We start from the raw sequence: 21,842 nt of genomic DNA on the forward strand, positions 1-21,842 counted from the left end.
ATACTACTTAATTTACCCATTCGAAGCCTGGTAGGAGATTATTGATATTATATTTAAAAAAAAAATATATTAAGTTGACTTTTAAACCTATAATTTATTTACAATTCAAGATTACACATGCAAATATTTTTTAACAATTATAAAAACAATATCTCGGCAATGCAAGGACGAGTATCCGAACACAATTTTCCCGCCTCGTTTTGACAGTGACTTAATTACGGCGGAAGGGTAAATTGACGGGCAGTGTAATCTATATTTGGTGGGTAATTATAATTAAAATAAGAACCAGTAGTCTATAATGATTGAAACATGTCGCTTCGGTTTATAATTACACTTTTTCATTCGTTCATCGCTTTTTAGGACTTAATAAATATCAAAACTGAATGAGGAAATCTTAATATTTTAATTTTACAAAAAAAAAAAACAAATTAGTTAGTTAATGTTATGCCGCGACTTCGAGAACGTTCTATTTGCAGCGAATGCAGCGCCACTGGTGTCCAAATTTAAAGAAACTTCCAAATCGATCAATTTCGATTTTATAGAATCTGTGGTCATCTGTATTCCAGAATGTTCTATTGCCATGATCATAGGAGAATATTTTTCTGGCAAAAATGCTAATAATAATAATGATCCTATCCATTCATCTGTTATGGCGAACCCGGTTCCTTTTAATCTTAGTGCTGTCTCGACGACTTGCGTTACATAGCTAGTCATAGAATCACAGTTTTCTTGCCTGATTGAAATTAAATGTCGCAGCAAAGATATTTTTCTTGAAAAACCGAAGTCAAACATGTTTTTCAGCTTTGTCCACAGTTCAAACGAGGTTTTCGTTTCCTTTATATGAACATACAGCCCTGAATCAATAGTAAATATTAACTTTGCCTTAGTCCTTTCGTCATCTGCAGTCTTTTTTTGTGCGCCGGGCATCTTGATGTACTGAATCATGCCCTCTAGCACTAACAATTTTTCTGCTGCGAAACTCCACTCATCATAATTTTCCCTCCCTTTCAGTTTGGGAACACTTTGTATACAATTCAAAGCCATTATCTACACAAAAGTACAGTGTTTTTCTTAAACTGTAATACTAATTACTTAAGTAAATCATGACAGTAGCCCATAACCTATTAAAATATGCACTTTCGGTTAACGACTGACGTTTTATTTGACAGATACAACATATCAATGAAACAGAGGAGGCGCTACTTAAATATATTAAATAAATATATCGGACAACATCACATACATTACTCTGATCCCAATGTAAGTAGCTAAAGCACTTGTGTTATGGAAAATCAGAAGTAACGACGGCACCACAAACACCCAGACCCAATGCAACATAGAAAATTAATGAACTTTTTCTACATCGACTCGGCCGGGAATCGAACCCGGGGCCTCAGAGTAGCGTACCCATGAAAACCGGTGTACACACTACTCGACCACGGAGGTCAAGTCGAGATTTGTCTTTAATGAAATATTTTAATATATAACAAATAATACTTCTGTTAACACGGAAGAAACGCCCGTCCCTTGATGATGATGATGTCGGCCTGACCGATTTTGACCTTGGAATTATTACTTACACTATCTAAAAAAAAACCGGGTAACTACAAGGCACATAATATTATAGTACATCAGTGTGTGCGTGTGTGTAACACACATGCACTCTTTATTCCCTACTCGCATAATCCGAGTAAATTCCACACGACCGGGAAGAATTCAGGCGCACACACATCAAGTCCGAGCTGTTACTGATAATTTTTCGACAAGAAAACCCAACAACTGTTTATCGCACTGACTTGGACTTTTGAAATTAGACTCTCGGTATCCCCAGCCTCTAAACCAACGAGGCTGTCAACGAGATCTCGCAACAATATAATGACACCAGAAGCCGCTTTCAATCATATTTTTTCAATCACTGTGTACAGACACACCCATATCAAATATGAAAATCAAAATATACTTTATTCAAGTAGGCTTTTACAAGCACTTTTGAATCGTCATTTAACATACTATTTAAAGTAAAGCTACCGCCGGTTCGGAATGTAGATTCTACCGAGAAGAACCGGCAAGAAACTCAGTAGTTACTCTTTTTCACGCTCGCTTTCATGAGTCGCTTGTCAAAACATAACGGCTCGCGTTGCCATGACACTTACAACTCCATTCGGGGCGACCCGCTCTTAAAAGTAAATCAGCCATCAAACATTATTGCCAACTACTCGATTCATTAATTATCCAAATCGACAACCAAAGTAACCGCGCCCAGTTATATATATTTATATATATATATATAAATATATACCTACTAATTAATTATGCTACTTATTTACATATGCCGGTCTAGCTCGTTTACGGTTATAAAACCATGTTTATTTACATTTACTTTGATCTTAAATCAGAAATGGATATCTTCTTTCCTGTGTGAAAAACGGACACGCTCCATATATATAAATTGTAATTAAACACATCCGATACATCAATATGATAAATTCAGCCCTGAAACCTTAACTGTTAACGTGATTTGCACCTTCTAATTAACTCGAAAAGTATTGATACATAACGGTCAATGCAGAAGCGTTTGTAGAAATTACTGGATAGAGTTTTATACGGATATTATATTTTAAATCAATATCAATATATTATTTCAAACTCAAACTCAAATTCAAATTCCTTTATTCAATATAGAAGCATTACACTTACTTGGTAAAGAGGGCATATTATTCGATACAAGATTATATTGATGACTAGCTGTGCCCGCGACTTCGTGCGCGTTGTTTGAATTTAAGTTATTTGGATATTGTAGCGTGATTTTATTTTTATTCTATATATAATTCTAAAATAAAAGTAGCCTAAGTTACTCCTTATTACATCCGCTATCTGCCAGCGAAAGTCCCATCGAAATCGGTTCAGCCGTTCCAGAGATTAGCCGGAACAAACAGACAGACAGACAGGCAAACAAAAATTGTAAAAAATGTTATATTGGTATATGTACCGTGTATACATACATATGCATTTAGTGAAAATGGGTTATTTTAATATTACAAACAGACACTTATGAAACTTGTTCTGCAGATTATTTTAAAAACATAATCGTTTACTTAGCTTTCCGAAAATGTATAAAAACTAGGAATTTATTTCAAAGCAACCGAAATAAAATGATCAGAAAGGACGCTGGTGGAAATGGAAAAAAAAAAAAATATATATATTTATGAATATAATATTTTTATATGAATTATACTTTTTATTGTTGTGTGTATTATTGGGATGTACTTATGTGTAGTTTATTATTATACTTTAGTATAAATATTATTATATTATAGTTTTTATCTATTGTCTCTGTTTATATATGCACTTAACTGTTTCCGTTCTAAGCTTCTATCGCCAAAGGTTGCCTGTGTGAGATCGCTATAAACACCATTTACCTACATTTTTTTTCTGGCTATTCTTATGTATTTATGTGTTGTGCAATAAAGTATTTTAAATAAAAATAATATGTTATTGGAATTTATTATTTACACGCAATTAAAAACTATTTCTGGTTACGCCGATGAAGTTAAACTACGCGCCTACATATTTAAGTACACGCAACTTTTTTTTTTGTTACCTGTATAGATAGCATACCGAAATACCTTTGTTTTGTTTATTTAAAAAAGTTCATATCTTTATGTTACATTAACATACAACATTAACAGCCTGTAAATTTACCACTGCTGGGATAAGGCCTCTCTCTTTGAGGAGAAGGTTTTGGAGCATATTCCACCATGCTGTTCCAATGCGGGTTGGTGGAATACACATGTGGTAGAATTTCGTTGAAATTAGACACATGCAGGTTTCGTCACGATGTTTTCCTTCACCGCCGTGTACATGAATTATAAACACTAATTTTAACCACATGAAAATTCAGTGGCGCTTGCCTGGGTTTGGACCCGAAATCATCGGTTAAGATGCACGCGTTCTAACCACTGGACCACCTCGGCTCTATCGTTATGTTTGTACAAACAATTAATTAGTAACTAACGTAAGCAAAGATCAATTGCTTAAAGTAATTCCAAGTTCATATTAAGTTGTCCAGTTCAATTAGTGATGCAAATTAGCGGAAGTCGTTTTTATGGTCAGCCGGTATTCGATTTTCGCATTAGTCGCGTTACTGATAAAAGTTTATATAATAAAGAACATAGACAAAATCTATGATTATTCTATTATCTGTGACCTGTAAAATATCTACGTAAAGAAACTTTTTTTTTTAATTTGTGTATTATTTTCCTATTGTGTTAGACAAAGGTTTAATGCAGAGAGTCAAAATAAAAATCAGAATATACTTTATTCGAGTATGCTTTTACAAGCACTATTGAATCGTTTAACAAACTAAATTAAGTGAAGCCACCGGTTCGGAATGTAGATTCTACCGAGAAGAACCGGCAAGACAGTCATAATGGTTTATTGCTCTCCTTTTCAGAAGTAGTATAGTAACGTGCTTAGCGGATAATTTTTTTTTCTAATTTTTATATTATTTATATACATCATTTATTATATAATGACTAGCCAGCATATGACTACTCTTACAAAATGCAAAATTACAAAATTTACGATCTATTTACTTTTTCAATAATTCAATAAATAAATTCGTATATTAATTCATCAGTCATAACAAACACAATGTCTATTTAAAATATTTTAAGTTAAAAAAATATAGGCTGAATAAAATCACCTTTGACCATTAAAAAAAAAATATTATGAAAGACATCACAAAATGTCAACGTCAATAATAAAAAATAAAAAATAAAGGAACAAATATAAAATTGCATAAAATTGAAATAACGTTATAGCAAATAACATACCAGAGCAACGCAATAAACATTAAAACATACAGCTTACATATACAAATATAATTTTATTAACGACCATTATGTTAGGCGAGATATCTTTACCGCTCAATATATATATTTTCAATTCAAGGAGAATGACATCAAAATCGATCTAAGAATTTTAAATGCAATACTTTTACTTTTTGATATATAATAAAATATATAAAAAAGTATAAGGGGGACAAATGGGCCACCTGGTGGTATGCCAGGTGGTATACCCTTAGACATTGGCACTGTTATATAACAGTGGCCACAGCAATGCGTCACCAACCTTGGCAACCAACGTCATCCTTCAAACCGGAACACCGCCATATTGAGTTTTGCTGTTAGGCGGTTGAATTTGTAATGGTGGTACCTACACTTCAATATGGCCAATATAGGGCCATATCTATAATTATATATAATTTCCAAATGTTATATTAAGTTATTAAGCTAAGAGCCGAGATGGCGCAGTCGTTAGAACGCGTGCATCTTTACTGATGGTTGCGGGTTCAAACCCAGGCAAGCTCCACTGAATTTTCATGTGCTTAATTTGTGTTTATAATTCATCTCGTGCTCGGCGGTGAAGGAAAACATCGCGAGGAAACCTGCATGTGTGTAATTTCAACGAAATTCTGCCACATGTGTATTCCACCAACCCGCATTGGAGCAGCGTGGTGGAATATGATCCAAACCTTCTCCTCAAAGGGAGAGGAGGCCTTAGCCCAGTAGTGGGACATTTACAAGCTGTTAATGTATGTATGTATATTAGAAAAAAAATAAACAACCTACTAAAAATGTTATTGGACATTCACGTACCGAACGGACACTATCAATCAGGTTCATTGATTGATTATAAACTAATGACAACTTTAATAATTCGCTTGTAAAAATATTTGTATATTAAAATGAAATATAAAACCAGTACAATAAAGTTTCACATACACAACTTCGATTATCAGATTTCAGTCATTATTTCAATAAGATCAAGATAATAACATCAACACGATTTATTTTTATCTGCGTGTTGTTTATAATTTTTTTTTTAATATATCTTATGAGGAACATACCCAACGTCGAAACGATTTATATCAAAGACAGATTAAAAAAAAATCGATATAAATTCAATACAACATACATGTAATTAGTTATAAAAAAAAACACTTTCAATGTCACTAGTCTATGTACGATTAATTACTAAAACGTAAATTATTTTCGCGTTTTAATTAGCAAGGACGTTATATTGAGGGTTATAAACAAATGTTTTCCTATTTATTAATTAAAATCAATTTAAAAAAAAATTAATACTTCGAGCATTGACTGAATGATTATGTGCCTAGAACATGAAAAAAACAATTTGTTATTACAAAAACAAAAAAAAAATGTAACCTGTTTTGAGAACTTAAAAATATTAAAGTTGCGAATTCATTGTACAATTTCGATTCAAGGGTGAAATTTTTAAGGGATATAAATTAATGCAATAACAAATGAATTATGTGGTGTATTTATTTTAATAATATATATTAGTGTTGCAATTAAAAAAAAACATTCCAACGTATAAATACAAATTGTTACATGACGTAAGTATCCCATATTTTAAATTTCTTTCATTATTTATATATGTAAGTTTGTACATCGGAAACTGTATTTATGATTACACGACCGGCCATTAAATGTTAACAAGAATACGCGGCGACTTTGCTTGTTAATATTTATATTCATTTATACGTTTATGTTACTTATTGCTAGGGCTTTTTAGATGCTCCTGGGCTGTACCCAGATAGCCAGATTTAAGAGTCTGGATGCCCCGGGGCCATTGGTTTTAACATTTTGATTTCTGTCTGTCAGGTTTGGCAATAATGTGTTTAATCTTTTTAACAGCACTAACCTTCAAAATAGTAACTCGTGGGAATCTCTCTTGTGGGCCTCTAGGGTAGCTGCCCCAGCTGCCTTCCCCTAAATCCGGTACCGTCTGGGTAGGTACCAGCCTCTCGTCATATATTCTACAACCAAGCTGTGTTTGGGTTTGAAAGGTGAGTGAGCCAGTGTCACTACAGGCACAAGGGACACAACATTTAGGTTACCACGGGTGACGCATTGGCGACCTAAGAAATGGTTACAATTTCTGACAGCGCTAATGTCTACGGGCAGGGCAAACTTACCATGGCTCATTTGCCTACTAATGATAATTTTTGTTTGTAATTTACATTTGTCCCTTGATGATATATAACCTTAAAAATCATTCTGATAAAAAATATTGCTGGCCATTAAAAAAGCGGGCCTTGGTAAAAAAAAATTGAACATAATATTTCTTGGAAGGTAATATAAATTAAAAAATATATATGAGCAATTGTGCCGCTTTTCATCGCTTTTGACATCAGAATAAGTATTACGCAATTCAAATTTAATTGTTTTATAATTACTAATACCCTAATGCAAAAACCAAAAAAAAAATATAACATAATAAACACTTTAAAAATGCGACATACAAACCCACAATTTGCGATTAAATTTACTGAGTAAAAATACTTAAATATTTTTAGGCGGGAAATGTCAACTGTCAAGATCCATTTTGCAATTTAAAAAAAAACGAGATTCAGAGCGAAGCTTTGTTTTTATTCAATTTATCCAATTAAGTCGACGTATATCTACTTTTGTACGGAATACATTGAGATTTAACGACACAGTAATATTAAATAAATTGTCTTTTTTTTCATTGAATGAGGTAGTCACCTCTATAGCGGTTGGTATTTTAATATGTAGGGAACCTACCTCATTAATGGCATCTAAGAAAGAGGTATTTACTTAAATAAGTACGGGCGTAAGAAGTTCTAGTTCAATTTTATATGACAAATAATTAAAATAAAATATTAATTATTAGTACAATTTTTGTCTGTCTGTCTGTTTGTTCCGGCTAATCTCTGGAACGGCTGAACCAATTTCGACGGGACTTTCACTGGCAGATAGCGGATGTAATAAGGAGTAACTTAGGTTACTTTTATTTTAGAATCATATATAGAATAAAAATAAAATCACGCTACAATATCCAAATAACTTAAATTCAAACAACGCGCACGAAGTCGCGGGCACAGCTATAGGTGATAAATATAATTTCTTCTTTATTCTAATTAAATTTAACATTTATTTAAAACTTGTAATAAAAATAACATATTTAAACAAGATAAGGAGTAAAGTTGTCTATTTCGAGCGACGTGACACTTTATTGACAGTTAAGCAACTTAATCATGTAGTTTAGAAGTCATCCCGTGCGCGCGTTTTAAAAATTCACTTTCCCCATTTATTCATAGTTTCAAAAATATATCAAAAATAACTCTAAACATATGGGGTGCGAATATATCGTTATCAAATACTTAATCTTCTAATATTAGCACTAGAGATATCTCCTAGCGGTACCGTCCTCTTCCAATCACAGGACGAGTAACATCAAATAAACAACTTTGACATTGAATTAACGTGATATCATTGGTCGAGAACTTGATTAATTTATGATATGGATTCGCTTAAAGATGGCGTTTTTAATTTGAATGTCAGCGAAGTCGTTATCGGAGCTTTGGGAGTAAATTTAAAGCGGATAAAAATAATTGGGTAAATTTATTTTAGTATAAAAGAAAGGCTTGATCGCCTTGCGTCATATTTAGGATTTGTTTTACATATCTTCCCTCTCTCTTTGACAATCTTGACATTTCGCTCTAACAGCTGAATGTTTTCTTCTTCGTCTAGAAGTTTCGCAAACACGGTCATAATGTCACTCGGTAGCATGTTTGAGTCGTCAACTAATCTGTCAAGTTTGACAGCAATGGCGGCTCGAGACTCTGAAGTCAGCTGCAAGTTGTATGTAAAGTCTTATTAATTATTAATAATAAAAAATTAAAGTGAATTAAAATAAAAATTAATATAAGTTAGAGTTAGCAAATTGTTATTTATTTAGGTACGACACAAAACACGGTAATATGCGCAACCGATCTTGTTACGTACTTATTATATAGAGTATCGCTGGTTTTGGAGGGTCGTGAGGCATACAAACAGCTGAAGTCTCACATACTCTATCTATCTTTATAGATAACAGACAGATACAATTTTTATGCTTACAAAAGGGGGTTAAAATAACGACAGAAGTGAAATTGAGTAATTTCTGAGCGCCCCTGAGTATGATGACAAGCGTTACTGACGTTAGTTAGAATTATCAATAAACCTTGTAAAAAAAATGCTAAGAAATTACTAAAAATCTGACCATTTTAATATTTTTACTAACTTTCAAAATCGTATTGTTAAATTTCTCCAATCCAACATCAACTTCCTCCATCGGATTCCTGGACTTCAACCATCCGTAATTAGTGTTGATTGAACCTCGACGCTGCTGAAGCTTGGACTCCTTGATCAAAGTTCCAATCTAAGGAAATTAAAAAAAAAAACGCCTTCATATTTTTAATTTCAAATACATATTTGATGTAAAATGCAATTTTTAAAATAAAACCGATTATCCCTGATTCCTATAGTCTAAAAATATGACGTAAAACTGGGGCCGTTGATGCGTGAACATATCCTCACATGTCCTATTTAGGTCGCCCCTAAAGGAGAGGACGGTGGACGGGGTGGCCTCGCACTTTCGCAGTAGCGAGGAGTGCGAGATTGAGAATTCACCTTCCGCGGACACGTTAAATCGTCACGATACCGCAGCTTAGACGATAGTGATTTTAGTGGAAATTAATCCCACATAATCTGCTACCTTTCTGAAGGTTATCATTTACTGAAAAAGTGTTAATCGGTAGGGACATATGTCAACCGGCATTATCAACAATGAATTAAAGTCTGCTTTATTTGATAAAGGAAAACATTGTTAATTGCTCTAATTTTATCCGACACAAATTTTCACATAGCTACCAAGACACACGGAACAGCAATGTGTAGCCTTTTTGTCAAAAAGAGAAGCCTTATCTCAGCAGTGGGATGTTCATAGACGTTATTTTCATTTTTATACAAAATGTTAAGTTAGTGTTCGCAGTTTTAAAATAAACTTTGACTGTAGCAATTCTCTATGATATGATATATTGATAAATAAACAGTTAAATTCGTTTTAATGGATTGGCTGTTCTAAATAAATAAATAAAATAAACGAAGACGACGAAAGCTAGACAGAATAAAAAAATATATATATTTTGATTTTGAAATATTTAATTATAATTAAAACTGACTCGACCGATCAGAAGTTCATGTTACAATCAAATGTAATTCCCTTTTTAAATAAACAGTTCCCAAGACATTCGATCCCAAAGCATAGAACTATACAATAACTTACATTCCGCTGATTAAGCATTGTCTTCATGCTTTGTCCATAAAGCATATTATAGCTACCTAAACTTTATGACATTGATATTTTTTAAATTATCTTCAAAAATGTTTTAAATTAAAACCCATACTCACATACTGAAGTAAATCGGACGACGAGAAATTGTTCTCAGATATCAATAATTTCTCGCCGAAAAACATCGTGAACGGTGTTTCCTGAACGAAGACTATGAAATAATAACAAAAAAAAAAAAAAACAAAATCGTTCTTTAATAAAATTAAATACAGACACAATCTCGAGTGTCTGATAAATTATTTTTTTATTATTTTCTCCACATTCATATTCACGATAAACGTTATCAAATAACGATCTTAATTAAATAGGTATATCGAATGAAGTACCGCGTGTTGGAGTAAAAAGGCATTCGTCAAGTTCACTATTAAAAAAAAAAAATACGTGTGCGTCTCGGGACGCCCGACAGAAGTGACGACTAGTTGAACTATTTTATATTTAAATTGTTTAACTTGAGAAAAGCTTAGGCTACTTCAATTATATGTATATATTTTTTTTTTTTATATTGCACATCACATACATTACACTGATCCCAATGTAAGTAGCTAAAGCACTTGTGTAATGGAAAATCAGAAGTAACGACGGTACCACATACACTCAGACCCGAGACAACATAGAAAACTAATGAACTTTTTCTACATCGACTCGGCGGGGAAACGAACCCGGGACCTCGGAGTGGCTTACCCATGAAAACCGGTGTACACACTACTCGACCAAGGAGGTCGTAAAATTATATATATATATATATATATATATATATATAGATATAGATATGATATGTAAGGAAAGGTTATTTATTAATAAAATCTTTTATTGATTATAAAATATATTTTATTCTTAGTTACAATTCTTGAATATGTACATTAGAATTTTGTGTATGTAAATTATAAGTATCATGCTTGCCAACCGCTGCCGTATGCGTAACAGGGAAGCTGGAGACTGGACACTGAAGACTGCAGCCGTAACGCGTTACGTAACGAAGCGGTTTACACTCCCGTAAGAAGTTATCACTTCGAAATGTATGTTGTGGGCAAATTCACTACGCTGTTTTCATGTCGAAGGTAAACAACGAAATTAATTTTCTTTCTTTTATTTAAAAAAATAAAATAATCTTTTGTTATTGTTTAATTAATTAAATTCACACGACGTTTCAATAACAACTTTTTATCATCTCGTTTAATTATTCTCAAGCGTTTTTTATTTATTTCATTGTCCGTTATATAATACATATGTATGTAATTGTAAAATGTATTCCATGACAGCTCTCTTTTTATTACGTTTGGCCATTTCTATTTAAATTATGGAACGGAAGGCAATAAAATCTAGCATATTATATTATACAGCTCTGTTATTAGCCCCCCCCCCCCCCCCTCTTATCAATAGCCCTCGTTTCTCTGTTATTTCAGTTGTCATGGGCAAGTCTCTCTTGCATATAGCAATGACGTTCCGAAAAGAATGGTCTGGGTATTCAACTACTCTGGATAATGAGATGTGACGTCACGAATAATCGCAGACGGGCTTGGCGGACACTTCCAGCAGTAACTGTCGGAGAAAAGCTTTGGCTTGGATTGGCTTGGCTTAGCATATATCGGCTTGACAATTATAATAAAAATAATATATTAAATTTGGGCTACTATTTAAAAGAGCCCGTTCATGTAGGCTTTCTATTCTTTTTCTAGCGACAATGTATAATAAAAAAAAAAAACAACAACATTTAATAATTCATTGCTATTTAATTATCAACATAAATATTATTCAACATTTGGTTTAGCGTAAATGTATCACAGAAAATTGTAAAAAGAAAAACAAAAACAATACGAATATAATCAAATTTCAGATTGATTGATCATTTAGTTGTTACAAGTTGTCGCCCGCGGCTTCGTTTTAGGGGTTCGTTCTCAAGTCGACCTTGGGATTCAAGCTCAGCTTAGTTCATACCAAGTTTCATCAAATTGGGTTCAGAGTAACTTTCGCATTTACATATAATATTAGTATACATCTGTTCATTGAAAGAACTGTTAAATATCTTGCCGGTTCCGTAGAATTACATTCCGAACCAGTGGAAGAGTTAGATTAAATTCCAAAATGATTATCAAAAGTTTTTATAAAAACTTAATTTAATCTATGCATATAATAAAATTGGAGTGTCTGTTTGTAATAATAAAATAACCCATTTTCACTAAATGCATATGTATGTATACACGGTACATATACCAAAATAACATTTTTTACAATTTTTGTCTGTCTGTCTGTCTGTTCCGGCTAATCTCTGGAACGGCTGAACCGATTTCGACGGGACTTTCACTGGCAGATAGCGGATGTAATAAGGAGTAACTTAGGCTACTTTTATTTTAGAATTATATATAGAATAAAAATAAAATCACGCTACAATATCCAAATAACTTAAATCCAAACAACGCGCACGAAGTCGCGGGCACAGCTAGTTAATTATATTTACATTTATTTATTTTAAGCAGCAGATAATCACGACTAACTGACAGATATCAGTGACGCACTCTTTCAGCGGTATGACTAAGATTTGACGTCGTTTGTAAACACACTGTTATTTAGAATTAACAATTTTAAACAGACAGACATTTCATGGTGTACTGGACTAGACACCATAGCTGAGTAATTTATATGACGTCTGTATAAGCTTTCATTCCAGAATTTAACATTATTTTCGTGTCATATTTCCTATCGAAACGCCCAAAACTCCAACAGTAACAGACTAAATAATCCACCAATCATATTTAATATGTGTGCGATTATAATCAAACAATATCAAACCGTAAATATATAAATTTGAAAATAGAATCATAACGTCACAGTTGGTAATCTACTTTGTTTGGAGTACTTTGATATAACATATTTGCACCCATTCCGACTATAGTTATATCACTGGTGTAATATTGCAAATAACATTATTCTAGAATAAATTACAAATAATTGGTATTGTCTATTTTATAAATAACAAAATTACTATTAAAAAAAAAACCATAACAAAACTACCAAAATTCATACACTTATTTATTTAATAAGGCATAATTAAGGCATACCGTGTGCAACCTACGCCCAAATATAACAAAAAAAAAAAAAAACGCACCAGCAACGAATTCTTGCGTCAAAAATGTTCTACGTAAACGTTACGTATTGTAACTTCGCGCTAAATATCGACCTTGATATTTGACATCGCGACCGACGCAATTTCTTTAAACGAAGGACCTAAACTAAAACTCATGGGAATTATGGACCTTAAATTTTATAAAAAATGTTGTAAACAAGTCAGGTCAACTTCTACCAGGAGATATAATAGTGTGTGTGGGTTTGTGCGTGTGCGCAAATGTATGTGCTCTCCCCCCACCCCTCTCATCATCTCACTTAGTCGTCAAATAATTTCGAAATTTAGTATAATGTCTATTGATATAAAATACTTTATCACTAAAAATTATTTTTTGTTCTAACTATTATATTGCAGGAACTAATCTTTGCGTAGTCTTAGACGATTGTAAACGACGTTGCTAAACCTAGTTTTTTTTATTGGTAATTGAATTTATCTACATTTGAACCTTACAAACTTTTTAAATTTATTTCATTATTTTTTTTTAAATGTATTGCTTGTAAAACTTTCATAGTGCGGGATGCCTTTTTGTAGTCTAGGAGACAATTGTCAATTTATAACGAAAACTATGCATTACAAGTCGTACTTAATTCATTTTTGTGACATTTTACTAATCTTTAAAACGTTCTTTTTTTAAATAGAAGCGTCGTTTTTTAAATAATTTGTGTGTCTATAGCTTTATAATATATATAATCTATTAATTAACTTTTTCTTTAATTTGACCAGAGTATGGCCACAGAGCCAGTGCTGGAACCAATCTCAACAGCAAAGCTGGTCTCGCCATGTTTAATATAAATTGTAACGTATAGAACTTAAACGCGCTAGCTCTAGTGATGTTCTCCTCGAGTTGTTTGAAAGCGTATATCGATGCGGCGGTTGCGAATATCGATATTATAAGCGATCTGTTCTTTGTGTTGTGACGGTACCTGTAAGAAAACATGTTTTGTCATTTAAACAAGTAACTTTGTCAAATGTAAATAGTTTTGATATTTGATTTTGTTTTATAACGATGTTCTCAATCACGGAATAGACTATAGACACTCAGCCAATGAGAGCTAGGCCGTTTAAGTGTGAAACTTCATCCGTTACGACACTTTTGTTAGTGCGGGTTTATATGTATACAAGCATGTCTATGTGGGGCGTCACCGTCACGGTATTCGTATATGTTTAACAATTACTATTGTTGTTACCAAACAAATATAATTTTTTAATCTTTATTTATTCACTCTTGAACATTGTTTATTTATTTCATTAATACATACCAAATAAAGTGACTTCGTTCCAACAGAGTATCCCAGGACATATGTATAATTAACATTGTAATGTTAATGGCAAAGTATACCGAGTGTGAGCCGAGGTGGCCCAGTGGTTAGAACGCGTGCTTCTTAACCGATGATTTCGGGTACAAACTCACTGAATTTTCATGTGCTTAATTTATATTTATAATTTATCTCGTGCTCGGCGGTGAAGGAAAACATCGTGAGGAAACCTGCATATGTCTAATTTCAACGAAATTCTGCCACATGTGTATTCCGCCAACCCGCTTTGGAGCAGCGTGGTGGAATATGCTCCAAACCTTCTCCTCAAAGGGAGAGGAGGCCTTTAGCCCAGCACTGGGAAATTAACAGGCTGCTAATGCTAAAAATGCTAATAAATATACCACGTGGTCACCACTCCAAACACATCGGCTATCAGAAGGATAATCTATTCTACTTAACATCAATCTATGGTATAAGGATGTTACGCTCCTTATGCCTGCTATTACAACGACTAACCAATTTCGAGAACCGCAACACTTGGATGTTTGATGATAGAATACATTAATTGGTGGTACTTACCCTGATGAACCTGCATTTGTACTACCACGAGATAGTTAGATGACAGCAGTAGGTGTACCTGATGATAAAACATCTCTGCCAAAAGACATTGCTCGAGACATGCAAATGCCACGAATCAAGATAGATTCGGTCTGCGACCAGTGGAGGCGAATATAACCGGTGACGTCACGCGCTAGAGCGAGACGCACTGCAGCGTACTCACTCGGCGAGGGCGGGCGACACGCACAGCGCGCAGCCGAGCAGGTTGGCGGTGACGTCACGCGCTAGAGCGAGACGCACTGCAGCGTACTCACTCGGCGAGGGCGGGCGACACGCACAGCGCGCAGCCGAGCAGGTTGGCGGTGACGTCACGCGCTAGAGCGAGACGCACTGCAGCGTACTCACTCGGCGAGGGCGGGCGACACGCACAGCGCGCAGCCGAGCAGGTTCGCGGTGCACTGCACGAGGGCGAACATCGGCGTCGTGGACACGTGGATGCTGTCCGGGTTCTCACACCAACGGAACGCCTAAACAATAAAATTAATACATAAATATCTAAGTACATTATTAATTGAAAAAACCACATCAGAGCCAAGGGAGTGGAAATTAACCTCTAAGACAGGAACCTGCACTGACTTATTGGAACTCTCCTGCCTCAAGACAAAGTCCTTGTATAGCCACCAAGCCCATTTGGACCTACAGTATCAAACTCTAGGGAACAGCTAGTCGCTCCCAAGTTGAAATATTCAATGATATCAAAAAACCTTGGAAACCATCTTATAATATCTAACAGCACCTAGGTACATAACCAGTTATGAGGTTCACCATTATGCAAATATACCTCCTCAGATATATTGCCTGCGCCTTTAGGGTATCTCTTTGATTTGTAATTTTATTTTCACTTTAACATGTTTCTATATCCAGCGTCACAATTCAATTTTGAGGATAACATTTCTTTATATATAAGACATACCTATTTATGTTTACTACAAAAAATATATTGAAAATTTTTATTTAATTTAGGAAACCAAACCAAACCAAAAAATTAGACAAAAAATTAACACTCACCAATTTAACCGTGTAGTGTGGATCGATACCACACAACACGAGACTATAATAAGTGACAACACTGATCAATATGGCGATTATAGCACTAACCACGTGCCACATCACCGCCTGACTCGTTGGCATGGTGGCGTGAGTGCTGTACCGCCATATAAACGGATCAGTCACGTATATACACAGGGCTGGAGCTAGGAATAAACCTGAAAAAATATAACAATATTACAATAAGAGAAGAAAAGTCAAATAAACAACATTTGACAGCAAATTCATGGGATATCATTGGTCGAGAGCTTGATTAATCTATGATATTCTCTATGGATTTGCGAAAAATAGCGGTTTGGACCGACGAAACTGTTATCGCAATTTTGGATATATGGATATTGGATGGAGTAATATTAAAGTTCATAAGTAGTTAAGTCTAATAGTATTGTATTATAAATAAAGAAATCATAATATACTTTATTCAAGAGCTCTCATAAAAGCACTTTTGAATCGTCATATTACTGTGTTACCCGTTCTGAAAGTAGATTCTACCGAGAAGAACCGGCAAGAAACTCAGTAGGTACTTATTTTTACTTATCCAACATTTTAATTACAGATTATATCAGTACAGTAAAATTACACTTTTATAAAAGGGTCACGTTGTCAAGGGAAAGACATACTGAATTTTTTTTCTTTGTAATTGTTAAAGTACTTAGTGGATTTGCCTTTTTGTAATAAAAGTTTTAATTATAACAAACAGTCTTTATTGTGTCACAGAGCAGAGTAATGCTAAGAAGAAAAAAAAGGCGCGAAATTTACCACAGACTATACATAGTTGGCTATAGATAACTTATAATTTAACAGTAATATTACTGGCAGTTGGAAGAACATTTGGTAAGTCGGTCCTGGTACACCCGATATTAATATACGTTCACCGTCATAAAACAATACTCATATCAAATCCTGCTACAATTATTATTAATTCAAATGTAAATATATACGTCCCGTGCAGAATATTGAAACGAATGTACGCCTAGTGGACGTCGAATTCATCTGGCAACACAGATAGCGTTATGTCAGGTTGGGTGCTAAGACAGCCTCGATGTGTCATGGGTCAGTCGAGTGCTGCATTCTTTGCCTGACTCCAGTGAGATACAGACGCAAGGAGCTGTCACGTTTCATTACCAACCTGCTATAAGTGTAGCAAGATTGTCTTGAAGCTGATTAAAACCACTTATAGCACGAATATCCACTAGGCGCTAGTAAATTTCCCACTGCTGGGCAATGGCCTCCGTTCCCTTTGTGGAGAAGGTTAGGAGCATATTCCACCACGCTACTCCAATGCTTGGTGGATTCACATGTGGCAGAATTTCGTTGAAATTAGACACATGCAGGTTTCCTCACGATGTTTTCCTTCACTACCGAGCACTAGATGGATTATACAAGTTAAGCACATGAAAATTCAGTGTTGTTCAAACCCAGGTTTGGACCCGCAATCATCGGTTAAGGTGCACGCGTTCTAACCACTGGGCCGTCTCAGCTTACTTCAACATATACGAGTAATTGTTGCTTACCCAATAATGCACCCAATAAACATTGATGGGGGAAGTGTGTCGCAACAAACAGCCTCGCAAACATTACAGATATGAGGGCGAACCCAAACAACGGATATGTGAAGTATTTCCACCACCACGGATTCCACTTCCTGTAAATTGAGAAAACAAAACAATTTAACATACCATTGTGAAAAGGCTTATCTATAAAAAAAATACAAGACACGTTAATGGGCTATTATATACATATATGTAAAAATAACGCAAATATTTAAAAGAAACACACTTTTTTAATTTGCTATATTTTGTAAGTTTTTTTTTTTGTAGCCAACTGCACATAAACAATGACTGTAAAGTGAGCCAGTGTAATTACAGGCACGAAGGACATAACATCTTATTGTGAGTTACCAAGGTTGGTGGAACATTGGTCATCAGTTGGCCCAACTAACATGCAGTCTCAAAATTAATTAACATACCTATCATTACATATGTGTGACATCCACATCACAGCTAGAATCAGCACAGATGCAGCAGTGGTTGTATGACCAGAAGGGCTACCGGGACCGGTCTCACAAGTTTGCGATGTTTGGTGTAAATGTGGCCGATTTGTGTTGCTATAGAATGTAGTTTCTCTGACCCACCAATACGGACGGTCTTCTAAAAGCCACCTGAAAATTCACAATTTATTATATTTAATACCATAGATTAAAATTCATACATTGTTCAATAGCACCAAGCTTCTATAAAGCCCAGTTTGTCATATATTATGTAATATAATATTATTATATGTGATAATTTTGATTATATTTAATGTGTGGAAAAATATTAATGAGTTGGTACAAGGAATAAACACAAACTCCTGATACTCAACAGCATTAAATCAGTAATTCTTGTGTGGGGCAATGTATATGATTTTAACGGCAAAGTGTTCAATGTGTGCTTAAGGTACAATTGGTGAGTTCATGATAGGACACCCTGGGAATGAAATAATCGTTTTTTCTTTGTTATATGTTAAGATTTGGCGAAAAAAAAAACCTACTGAGTTTCTATAACTATTGCTTCTCATTCTCAAGTCTCAAGTCATGGTATTTTCATTTCCAAATGAATGCTAGTTTTTAATTTGACAATCAATAGATAAATATAATATTGAATATGAATATTAATACTTCTGCATTGAATAAAGGGTTTTGATTTGATTTAGTAAGCTTTAAACCTTCCAAATAGATTAATATAATACTTTAGCACAGATAGTGTAGAATTTACAATAATTTACCATCCAAATTTTCAACCATTTTTTGATACTCATGTTTAATCAAAATATATATACTGATATTATAAATTGCAAAAATAAAAGTCTGTCTGGTGCTCTTCCATGGCCAAACTACTGAACTTTTTTTAAATAGCACCACATGAATTTGTTGTCTAATTAAAACATTTAATTTAATGTGGTATGAACATTAAAAAAGAAAATGTCTTACCATTTCAGGACGGCATTCATCCAGCCCCCGAAAGACATACTCACGATCAGCTGAGAAGCAAATACCGAGTCCAAAATGGTGATAAGGGGGAACAATACTTCCATAACATAGTGCGGATTGGAGAAATGATTGACAATTTTAAAATATTCCCCATAGTCTCCCAGCCTTTAACGAAGAATGTTAAAAATTAAAGTACTTCCTTTTAATTATTTAAATGACAAAAACAAACGCTTCCAAAGTACGAACAGAAACGTAGTACGTAGATAAACATTAAATTCTTGTTGTATTGATTCATAGAAAATATTCACAAATGTATTTTATACAATTGTAATAAAATTATGTCTATATTAATTTATAGTGATTTTTTTTTGCTATTTCATTATTTCTTAGAATCGAATAAAAAATATTTTTTTATCCGTATTGCGATAATAAATATATTATTTACCAATATTGTACGAGTTCAATGCACGATACACCGAGCGCGTACACCTGTTCCATGTTTACAAAGTCTATTGAATGTTAATGTAATGTTACATAACTATATTAATTAATTTTAAATGCGAAAAAAAATGAATGTAATTTAAATCATAACAAATCGGCCTTTTCAATTCTTGTGAAGTCTGTACTGTCAAAATGACATGACCAATTACAGATATAAACAAAAAAAATAAAGAAGCAATATTTTAATAGTATACTTAAGGAATTACAAACATATATATATAATAATAAACCATATTTATGTAAAATAATTAAATCACATTTCACTTCTGTCCATTATTAAAAGACAATTCAAATATTTAATCAATATTAATAGTTTTTCTATTCGTCCATAGATGGCACTAAAATCTTTATCATTTAATTCTATTAGATAAGAGATGGCAGGACTATATAATTTTTCGAATATATAATAATAATAGTTTTGTTGACAATTATTCTTTAAAAAATATTTTTAATAGTCTCTTATTCTAAATTATTTTTATGTTATTTTGAAACACTTGGGCATCGGAGTAATAGTGCAAAAATCATTCGAAAAAGTAAGCATTAGCATTAGCAGCTTGTAAATTTCCCACTGCTGGGCTAAAGGCCTCCTCTCCCTTTGAGGAGAAGGTTTGGAGCATATTCCACCACGCTGCTCCAATGCGGGTTGGCAGAATACACATGTGGCAGAATTTCGTTGAAATTAGACACATGCAGGTTTCCTCACGATGTTTTCCTTCACCGCCGAGCACGAGATGAATTATAAACACAAATTAAGCCTGCCTGGGTTTGAACCCGAAATCTTCGGTTAAGATGCACGCGTTCTAACCACTGGGCCATCTCGGCGAAAAAGTAAAACCTTGCCTTAATGCCTTTACGAATTGCGATTCAGCGAGGAAATGCTGCTTACATTTTTGCAAACATTCCACGCGGTCAACACTTGCTACAGAAGCTATTTGTCACAAATAAATTAAACAAATATTTGTGATGATTTTATGCGATTGTCTTAATATGTGCTAAGATTTATTTATTGCATTCAAAAATTCGTACAATCGCTAATTTTACGGGACACATTTTCAAGTTTTTTGTTTGTGTTAGCCCGTAAAGGCTGACCGGTACATTTTTTACCAACTATTTATACCTTATAATTTAAACAAACAATATTGTAATTAAATGAACTATTAAAAATAAAAGAATATGAATTTTGATAATTGACAGTACTTTTTACTTAAAGCCTACTTTTTACTTAAATCTTAATGAATAAGCTATCTGGCTTAAAATAAAATCAACTTGTAGCATGTGCACAAATAATTCATTATCTTTTAAAATTTATACAATATATATATAATTGTTTATTTTTTTTATTGTAACTGAAAGTGTGAAAATTCGTCGCCCGATTGTTTCGTAAAATCCGAATAAACATCGAAGTTAAAAAGAGCTTTTAAAAATGTTATAAGAATTAGGAATCATTTTCTTGTTGTCAATAATATTGTATTCGATTCAAACTTCAAAGACTATTTAAACTATAGATACTTTATATGAAAATATTTCGTTTACAATGAGAAAAATAATTAAATTACACTCTATTCCAACCACAACAGGAAAAAAGCCAAATAAACAACATTTGACAGCAAATTGAAGCCACATCATTGGTCGAGAGCTGGACTATTCTATGATAATCACTATGGATTTGCGTAAAAATGACGTTTTGAACGTCAACGAAACAGTTATCGGAATTTTGGAAGTAAAATTTGAATTATAAATAAATATATATTAATATTAAACTCTTAGTAGTGCACAATATAGCTGAGTTATTAGAAAATCGCATGAAATACGTAAATCTAAGGTTTGTTATCTTTTTCTAATTCCATTGGAATGGGCTTGTGTATACATATATCATATTAGTCATACGGCGAGTCGCTAGAATATTATGTTTTGAAACTTTATCGCAGTCTGTCGTAGCTCTATACTTTCAAATGCATCCTCGTGTTCTAAATGTGACGATAGACGACAGTTACCAAATATCTGTTGTGATACATAATTATAATAGTGAATTAAATATTGTGTAAACATTCGTCACACCAAGCTTTCATATTCATTTCACTAAATGGTATTAAAAAATTGTGCT

General features: G+C 33.6%; 1 protein-coding gene and 2 long non-coding RNA genes across 3 annotated transcripts in view; all 3 read right to left on the reverse strand.

The window, feature by feature from the left end:
• Positions 1 to 8,459: 8,459 nt before the first annotated feature.
• LOC113396746 (uncharacterized) lies at positions 8,460 to 10,365 on the reverse strand. Its single transcript, XR_010309730.1, has 3 exons — positions 10,284 to 10,365; positions 9,115 to 9,252; positions 8,460 to 8,684 (listed from the first exon to the last, which is right to left on the reverse strand). It is a non-coding gene; the product is annotated as an uncharacterized LOC113396746 (long non-coding RNA).
• Positions 10,366 to 11,934: 1,569 nt separating this feature from the next.
• Positions 11,935 to 21,842, reverse strand: part of LOC135194239 (uncharacterized) — a 43,113-nt gene continuing 33,205 nt past the window's right edge. Inside the window, exon 2 of the long non-coding RNA XR_010309724.1 lies at positions 11,935 to 12,483. This is a non-coding gene — a long non-coding RNA (uncharacterized LOC135194239). The remainder of the gene's footprint in view (positions 12,484 to 21,842) is intronic.
• Positions 13,934 to 19,854, reverse strand: LOC113396744 (glucose-6-phosphatase 2). The gene is made up of 7 exons (XM_026634798.2): positions 19,683 to 19,854; positions 19,238 to 19,402; positions 18,236 to 18,427; positions 17,781 to 17,911; positions 16,228 to 16,424; positions 15,565 to 15,686; positions 13,934 to 14,268 (listed from the first exon to the last, which is right to left on the reverse strand). The coding sequence occupies exons 1-7, from the start codon at positions 19,733 to 19,735 to the stop codon at positions 14,040 to 14,042; spliced, it is 1,089 nt and encodes a 362-aa protein (XP_026490583.2). The 5' UTR covers positions 19,736 to 19,854; the 3' UTR covers positions 13,934 to 14,039.

The sequence above is a fragment of the Vanessa tameamea genome, chromosome 28 (assembly GCF_037043105.1).
Source record: "Vanessa tameamea isolate UH-Manoa-2023 chromosome 28, ilVanTame1 primary haplotype, whole genome shotgun sequence".
Classification (NCBI taxonomy): domain Eukaryota; kingdom Metazoa; phylum Arthropoda; class Insecta; order Lepidoptera; family Nymphalidae; genus Vanessa; species Vanessa tameamea.

Bases quoted from the DNA above. Each gene is read 5' to 3' on its own strand.
- LOC113396744 (XM_026634798.2), bottom strand. From the start codon at position 19,735: ATGGAACAGGTGTACGCGCTCGGTGTATCGTGCATTGAACTCGTACAA. The intron at 19,403-19,682 runs GTAAATAATATA...TCTTCGTTAAAG, and splicing joins ATTGAACTCGTACAATATTG to GCTGGGAGACTATGGGGAAT. The intron at 15,687-16,227 runs GTGAGTGTTAAT...TTTATTGTTTAG, and splicing joins CACACTACACGGTTAAATTG to GCGTTCCGTTGGTGTGAGAA.